This window comes from Gekko japonicus, unplaced genomic scaffold (assembly GCF_001447785.1).
Source record: "Gekko japonicus isolate JY-2015 unplaced genomic scaffold, Gekko_japonicus_V1.1 scaffold4040, whole genome shotgun sequence".
NCBI classification, from domain to species: Eukaryota; Metazoa; Chordata; class Lepidosauria; order Squamata; family Gekkonidae; genus Gekko; species Gekko japonicus.
Window position 1 is genome coordinate 85,704 of NW_015174969.1, and position 8,645 is coordinate 94,348.

The 8,645-nt window shown below is 51.7% G+C and overlaps 1 protein-coding gene across 1 annotated transcript in view; it reads left to right on the forward strand.

Moving 5' to 3' along the window:
- The window catches only part of EFTUD2 (elongation factor Tu GTP binding domain containing 2), a 60,077-nt gene extending 51,493 nt beyond the window's left edge, over nucleotides 1–8,584 (forward strand). Inside the window, exons 25-28 of the mRNA XM_015425152.1 lie at nucleotides 558–652; nucleotides 4,939–5,092; nucleotides 7,626–7,733; nucleotides 7,857–8,584. Coding sequence (XP_015280638.1) covers nucleotides 558–652; nucleotides 4,939–5,092; nucleotides 7,626–7,733; nucleotides 7,857–7,952 — 453 coding nt within the window. The 3' untranslated portion in view covers nucleotides 7,953–8,584. The remainder of the gene's footprint in view (nucleotides 1–557; nucleotides 653–4,938; nucleotides 5,093–7,625; nucleotides 7,734–7,856) is intronic.
- Nucleotides 8,585–8,645: the final 61 nt, after the last annotated feature.

Here is an 8,645-nt window from a genome sequence, read left to right on the forward strand (position 1 = left end):
GGGGGGGGGGATGGAGCCTACTCAGTGGAAAGAGGGCAGCGTTGTGGTCGTGCTTAAGCACCCGAAAAACCTTGCCTGTGGGTCAGGCTCATCTGGGAACCCTTCTGTGAGAGTGAGAGAACGTTGTCCTCGTAACATGTGGCTCTTGGCTGTTCTCCGTCCCACCGTGTCTGTCTGAGTCAGGCCCAGATGTGCAGCGGCAGCAGAAGGGCTTTCCCCGAGGACTCGTTTCCGGACGTCACGTGTGACTGCAGCAACACAGAGAAGCCAGGGTGCAACTTGTCAACCTGCCCTAATTCTCCGGGAACTTGGTTTCATCCTGCCTAGGTCATTTTGGCTTCCGGTTAAAATCTTGGTTTCCCAGTACTGAACTGAAGGCAAAGAGGTGCCCCCGGCTGGGATATTTCAGTGTGGTCTTTCGGAGGGGGGGGGAGCAAGAAAGGAGGCCGAAGGGGGTTAGGGTTGATTTGAGGACAGAGAAGGAAGGCAGACCAGGTCACCTCTTGGTGGAACGTCCGCTCAGCGTGAACGTCCCTCCGCCTTTCTGCTTTTCTCAGGCCACGCCACGGTTGATGGAGCCCTATTACTTTGTGGAGGTCCAGGCCCCGGCTGACTGTGTGTCTGCAGTGTATACCGTCCTAGCCCGGCGGAGGTGAGTGGCCATGTTTGTTAACCCCTCAGTAGCCAGGCTGCTGGAAATGGGAAACTGGAAGTGTCCCATTCTGGATATTTTTGGAGGCTCATCGGGAGCCTGTTGATACTTGATGGAAATTCAGCTGTTAAAATGTTGTTGTTGTTGTCCAGTCGCACAGTCGAGTCCGACTCTTCGCGACCCCATGGACCAGATCTCGCCAGGCCCTCCTGTTTTCCACCGTTTGCTCAATTTCATATTCGTTGCATCTATGACACTGTCCAACCCTCTCATCCTTTGCCGTCCCCGTCTTCTTTGACCTTCAGTCTTTCCCAGCATCAGGGTCTTCTTCTCCAGTGAGTGCTCCCTTCTCATTGGGTGGCCAAAGTATGTGAGCTTCAGTTCCATTATCTGGCCTTCCAGGGAACAGTCCGGGTTGATTTCTTTTAGGATTGACTGATTTGATCTTCTTGCAGTCCAGGGGACTCTCAAGAGTCTTCTCCAGCACCATAGTTCAAAAGAATCTATTCTTCGGCGCTCGGCCTTCCTTATAGTCCAACTCTCGCAGCCATACATGACTACTGGGAATACCATTGCTTTGACCATATGCCCCCCCCAAAAAAAAAGAGAGAGAGAGAGAGCGTGGAGGGGAAAGTGTCCAGTGTCTAATCTACCTTTTCCGGGGAAGGTCATGGAGTGAGCAGGGGCGGAGCAGGTCCAGGTTTTCCTGGATGAGACACCTGCTAGCTGGAGGGTGAGTCTCGGGACTCGATGGTGTCCAGCTGACAGCGGTAGACTCCGTAAAGAGCCTTGGGGGTGTGTGGCAGAATTCCGCACTGTCATTGGATAAACTGGTGTCCATGGTGGCACGGTCGGCGTTTTTCCACCTACCTCCTCGGGTCTGCCAGCCGGCTCCTTATTTGTCTGGGTTAGGACTTGCCACACTGGACCGTGCAATGGTCACCCCCAGGTTGGACTACATAGGTCTACCGAGGGCTCTCTTTGTAGAAAAAGCCCAGCAGGAACTCATTAGCATAATAGGCCACACCCAACAGCAGAAACTCATTAGCATATTGGGCCACAACCCTGACAGCACAGCTCATTAGCACATTAGGCCATGTTACCAGGAGTGTGGTCATCCAGCCACACCCACCTTTTGCTTCTTATTCTATTTACCTTGTTTGTTGTCAAAACCCAGGGCCTTTTTTTGTAGCAGGGACACCTTTGCATGTTCGGCCACACACCCCTAATGTAGCCAATCCGAATGCGTTTCTGCTGTTGGGTGTGGCCTATTATGCTAATGAGTTCCTGCTGGGCGTGGCCAGCTCGGGAGCCAGGCAGAACTCCGTTCCTGTGCGTTCCTGCCCGAAAATAGCCCTGGGCCTACCCTTGAAAATGCTTTGGAGGCTGCAGTTGGTCCAGAATGCAGCTGCCGGGTTGCTGACTGGAACATCACGGTCAGCCCATATTACTCCGGTACTGCAACAGCTGCACTGGCTGCCAGTTAGTCTCCAAATCCAGTTCAAGGAGTTGGTGTTCACCATTAAAGCCTTGAACGATCTGGGACCCTCATACCTACAGGCCCTCACGCCACCTCTCCCGTCACAAGGCACCGCACTCCCTTCGGCCGTCGTCTCGGGGCCTCTTGCAGGTGCCTGGCCCCAGGACGGCTCGCTTGGCTGTCGCCACGAGAAGGTCCTCCTCAGTTGTGGCCCCCCGGCCCTGTGGAATACATCTTTGGATGACACCCGTGCCCTGCCGGACTTGCTTAGTTTCCGCACGGCAGGCAAGGCTGAATTGTTTAGCTTGGCGTTATGAGGTGTGGGTCTGGCCACATATTTTAATGTTAATATTTCATACTTGTTGTTTTTGCCTTATATGGGGGTGAGCCAGCCTGGTGTAGGGGTTAAGAATGACGGACTCCGATCTGGAGAACCGGGTTCTGTTCCGCACTCCTCCCCCCCATGAAGCCAGCTGGGTGACCTTGGGCCAGTCACAGCTCTCTCAGAGCTCTCTCAGGCCAAAAAATAAGTCTAGCTCGCCACTTTAGTGGTGCATAACGGGCTAGAACTTCAGGCTGCCAGACAATCTTCAGATCTCCTGGCCAATGTTCCCTCTAAGCTGTGGAGTCGTGTGAGCAAAAATTCTACTTTGTGAGCTAATGCAGAGTATTTTGCTTGCCTCTTGTGTATCTATGTGAATTTATGGAATATATGTAACAAATTTGGAAGCTGTTGCAAGATTGTGATGTCAGAATAAGAAATACAAGAATACACTTTTAATGTAAACGTTGGAGTTTATTGTATATTAACTGAGGCAAACGACTTATACACAGTATTCATCTTGTGGTTTCTGCATTTTTGTTATTACCTTATATGGTTTTGGAGCTGCGGTGGCTCAAGTGGTTAAGACGCTGAACTGCAGGCTGTGGAAGGTCAGTAGTTCAGCAGTTCGAGACCCGAGTGTGCCGCATGACGGAGTGAGCTCCCGTCTCTGGTCCCCGTTCCTGCTAACCTAGCAGTTCGAAAGCAAGACATTGCAAGTAGATAAATAGGTACCACTTTGGTGGGAAGGTAACAGCGTTCCGTGCGCCTTGGTGTTTAGTCATGCCGGCCACATGGCCACGGAAATGTCTTTGGACAGCACTGGCTTTTCGGCTTTGAAACGGAGATGAGCACCGCAACCCTAGAGTCGGATTCGACTGGCTTTCGAGCAAGGGAACCTTTACCTTTATATGGTTTTAATGTTGCAAGTCACCACGAGACCCTTTTGGGTGAGTGGAGACTAAAAAAACCCTAATAAGTAAAATGAAAATAAAAGCTGAGTGCCTGTTCCCGTGTGCAAGAAAGAGACATAAGTACCACATCTTTCTCATCTTCTCCCTTTGTATTTCCCTTTGTAACACCTGGTCAGTCTGACTGCCAAAGGGGGGGGGGTACCCCTTGCCTGCCTCAGCCCTGATGCCCTCTGCTTTGAGCCTGCCAGACTCCCATCACTGGGATTTGCCAGTGGCCAAGGGTCGGGTCTCTTTGTGCCCGTGCATTCTGTGCAACATAGTTTTATTGTCGGGGTGATGGTGGTGAGAGAGACTGAAAGTTGGCCTTGGATAGTAAAAGGTAAGGCAAAGGTTTCCCTTGCTCGAAAGCCAGTCGAATCCGACTCTAGAGAGTGGTGCTCATCTCCGTTTCCAAGCCAAAGAGCCAGCGCTGTCCGTGGTCATGTGGCCGGCATGACTCAACGCAGAGGCGCACGGAACGCTGTTACCTTCCCACCGAAACTGTACCTATTTATCTACCTGCAATTTCTTGCTTTCGAACTGCTAGGCTGGCAGGAGCTGGGGCCAGAGACGGAAGCTCACTCCGTCAAGCGGCACTCAGGTCTCAAACTGCTGCGCTACCGACCTTCCAGTCTGCGGCTCAGCGTCTTAACCTCTGAGCCACCGTGGCCCCTTGGCCTTGGATGCCCTCAGGCAAATGGGGGGATTTATAAGTGTTACGAATAATGAAACCAGGCCATTGGAACTATGTGCAGGCTTTGTATGTTTCTAAGACTGGACCTAAATGTGTGCCCAGGGATGGAAAAGCCCCCTCCATCTTCTCTCTGTTGCACCATGTAGTAATGGGACAGTCCACAGTTTGTGTGACTGTGCTTCACATTTCCCCGTCCTGTCCCCACAAGTAGCAGCCACCGAAATGGGCCAGGTGTCCAACTCGGAACTGTCATGTCTTGTGGGAAATCCCTGAGGGAGGGGTGTGAGTGAGTGAGTGAGTGAATGCCCTGCTGTAGCAGCGATGTAACTTTCCTTAAGATACCTCCCTAATGCTGAGACGACCTTGAAACACTGCCTGTGCTTGCTTCACTGTCATAGATAAAGTGATGGTATATTTATAGGTGGGGGGTGTGGAGTGCGTGAAAGCTAGGCAGGGCGGCTGTGAGGTGTGATTGGACGGGACCCCGGGGGGGAGGGGCTTGTTTGAACTGTCTATAACTACCGATTTTGGCGCCAGAACCCCAGTTCTGACACAGTGTCGGTTTGAGCTTGGAACATCTTTATTCATCAATAAACAAATCACCGCCAGTGAGTGTTGTTGAGGGTAACTTTGTCCCAGAGTCTGACAGACCTCAGAAAGGCAATTTTTATCTCCTGTATTTTATGCCACAGATGCCCCTGTGTGCCTTCTCGGCGGGCCTTCGCCCTTTTGTCTTTGGTTGCCCTGTAATAAGCACGGAAGAGCTCCTGCGCTGTCCCTGGAGGCGCAAGTGTTGTCACTGGGAGGGGGAACTGAGACTCCTTTGTTTTCTTGCAGAGGGCACGTCACCCAGGATGCGCCCATCCCCGGCTCCCCTTTGTACACCATCAAAGCCTTCATCCCGGCCATCGACTCGTTTGGGTTTGAGACAGACCTCAGGACACACACCCAGGGGCAAGCGTTCTCTCTCTCAGTCTTCCACCACTGGCAGGTAAGGGCGCAGGAAGGCTGGTCAGCAGGCAGACAAGTAGGCCGGTCGACACTCCCGGCTCCTGACCCGTCTTGTTTCATTGGGAACAGGCAGGCTCTTCCTGTCCCAGCAGGAAGCCAAGGGGCGGGACATGTGACTGACTTGTGCAGCTGGGAGTGTCCGTCTTGTGCCCAACAAAAGTTACATTGGGCCTCAAAGTTTGTGCCAAGGAGGGCTCAGTTCTGCATCCTGGATTATGCTAATGAGTGTTTTATTATTCACACATTCACAGAATTTATTTATTCACTTCTACCCCTCCCTTCTCCCCAGGGGGGAGCCCAAAGCAACTTACATACTAGGCGGGTATAAATTTATTGTCTTAGCCATAGGCCATAACATAATGCATCAGACTATAAAATGGTAATGTAAACAATAACAAATGTCAGTATACTCCAATACGCCTTCTGCTTTGCATTAAATACTAAACTCATTCTTTTTTTTTTCTTTTTCTTTTTTCAAAAACTTTTATTTCGGATATAACATATTCAACATTAAATTACATTCCTTTAATTTCATATCCGTTTCTCTTATCTCCTCCTCCCCCTTTTTGGTGGCTTCCCGCAATGCTTCTCCCTCCCCTCCCCTTATATAATTCCATTTTTCTCTTTCCCATTTTCATTTTACGTTTCAAGGTAACAATCTTACTTTATACAATTCGAGCCTTTCTGTGTTTCAACCCTTAATAGTTGTCTAAACAAAGTAAAGTATTTTTAACATCCCAGTTATTTTCTAAATATTCTTTAAAGTCTTTCCATTCTTCAAAAAATTCTTTGTCTTCTTTATTATTCAGTTTCTTTGTTTATTTGTCCATTTCTGCCATAAATAGGACTTTCTGTATCCATTCCCATTTGTCAGGTATTCTATCCTGCTTCCAATACTAAACTCATTCTGATTTTCCTTGTTGCTAAGGCAAATAACGCCATTCTGCTAGAGACATAGGGGTCAAGGTCCGAGAGTAAAAATTTGACCAGATCCAGATGGGATAGTCCATTACGCTGCGGAATAATAGGGATGATGTCCTTTAGCGTAAGGGCTTCATGCCACTGGCAGCTCAGGATATAATGTACAATATCATCAACTTCCCCCATATCAGAAAGGCAAAGTCTAAAGGGGGGGGGGGCAGGGATACCAAAGAAACGTCCAGTCCTGATCACTGAGGGCATGGATCGAAATCTTAAAGCTGTAGAAGCCGATCTTAATTCCAGGCTGGTGAACGTCTCCAAATACAGGGACCTACAGTGATCCCTTTTAAAAAACTTGAATAACGGTGCTGTAAGACAACGTGCCATCACATCCTTCCTGACCCATAAGCCCATCCTTTCTGAACACCCATTCCTTCAGTTCCCGTGCTTGAGTTTTATTCCTTAATAGGTCATCAGGAATTGAACATTTCAATTGAATCGAGGCCAACTGGTCACCTAATCTCTTGGAGGCTTTCAGGTACACACACACACACCCGGGAATCCTGGGGTCGTTCTAAACATGGGCCCCCAAAACAGCTGACCTCATTCTCCTCTCCTCCATTTTCTCCTCACAACAACCCTGTGGGGTAGACTTGGCTGAGTGTGTGTGTGTGTGGCTGGCCCAAGATTGCCCAGCACTCTTCCAGGTCAGGGTGGGGATTTGAACCCACATCTCCTAGGTCACAGTCTGCCACTCTCGGCCACTGCGCCACACTGGCTCGGGTCACCCACTTTGCTCTCTGAGTGGGAACCCCGCTTGGTCTGCCCCTCCCCTCTTCTCTCCTTCTCCTTCTTTGAGGCTGCGGAGGTGCTGGCGGCGGCGGCAGCAGGGCGAGACGCCTTCTGCGTACCGGGCAGGGAAAGCGTCAGCAGCCAGATTCCACCAGCGCCTGCGTCCCCCTCCTGCTCCTTTCTTTCTCCCGCCCACATGAATCCTTCACAGGGGCACACCTGCGCTTGCTAACACAGGTGCAGCTGTAAGAGCTGGTGGCCAGAGGAAGGAGGAAGCTTGCTTTATTTATTCATTTATTTATTTATTCCGATTTATATCCTGCCTTGCCAGCGAACTAAAAGAAGTCGTCTTTGGCGGCTCGATCCATTCTGCAAAATCCACCTTGGCTGGGGAATCCCGGGGGTGGTGGTCAGTGTTCCCTCTAAGCTGTGGAGTCTTGTGAGCAAAAATACTACTTTGTGAGTTACTGCCATTAAAGTTGTGAGCAAGCGATTTGGCTACTGCATAGATCAGTTTGCTCTGGAGCCCTCCTTCCTGAGCCGAGACAAAAATGTGTGAGCCAGAGCCTAAAACCTGTGAGCCAGCTCACACTAACTCAGCTTAGAGGGAACACTGGTGGTGGTGTGGGTGTGGTATTCCATTCCACAAATAATAGTTTGAAAAGGGACTCCGCATAACTCTGTGGGCCATCCCTCTCCTGGCAGGGCCAGTGATGGATTCTCCGTGTGCCCAGATGGGCCTGTGGGGGCAAGGGAATTAGGGTCCTTTCACCCATCACCTGGCGTTCCCTGCATTCCAGATCGTGCCGGGCGATCCTTTGGACAAGAGCATCGTGATCCGACCGCTGGAGCCCCAGCCCGCCCCTCACCTGGCCAGAGAGTTCATGATCAAGACCAGGCGCAGGAAGGTAAGGTGCCGGAAGCGAGGGGCCAGCTGGCCTCCCGGGCCCTCTGCTCTCCCCGCCATCACATCTTCCCCCCTCCCCGCCCGCCCAGGTTTAACGCTTGCCGTCCCCCGGTTTCTCCCTCAGGGCCTGAGCGAAGACGTGAGCATCAGCAAGTTCTTCGACGACCCCATGTTGCTGGAGCTGGCCAAGCAGGACGTGGTTCTGAACTACCCCATGTGATCTGGCGCGTTCCCGTCCCCCAGGCAGCAACGCTCTCCGGGAAGGAGTCGGCCATTCTCCTGCCGGCTTGCCCACTTCCCACGAGATGTGGCTGTTTGTCCCCAAGGCGGCTTTTTGCCCATGGCTGTAAGGGCGGGTGCCGCTCCTGTTATGACCCGACGCCAAGGCAAGCCTCCCCTTTCCCTCCTGGCCAAGCTCCCGGTGGGAAAGAGCGACTCTCCCCTTGTGTCTTCAGCCGGCCCCTCTGCCGGACGGCATGTTGGATTGTCCTCTTGATTGGATGCCCCACCTCAAAAGAAAGCGTGCGTGTGTGTGTGTTTTAAAGTAGATCACGGCAGACTGCATTTGTTTGTCCAGCCTCATGTGTGAGGGTTTACCGCTTGACACTTCCCCATTCTGGCCGGATTGTGGCTTTGCCAGCAGCGGGGAGGCCAGAGAGGGGAGGGGTGGGGGAGCATTTCCTTGCTGCCCAGTCCGGGCCGTTCCCACCGAGGCCAGCAGGCAGGAGAGGTGCCCGCTCCGAATGCTGCCCGTTTCTCCCCGCCCGCTGCAAGAGTGGGCTGGCTCCACGGGCAGAGGGCTCGTAGCCACCGGAGCTCTGAAGCTGGGCAGGATATCCAAACGGGGCTGGGAGGGGGGGCGGTGTTGTAAAGACCATCAATATTTTTACAATTTGTAATTAAATAAAACACT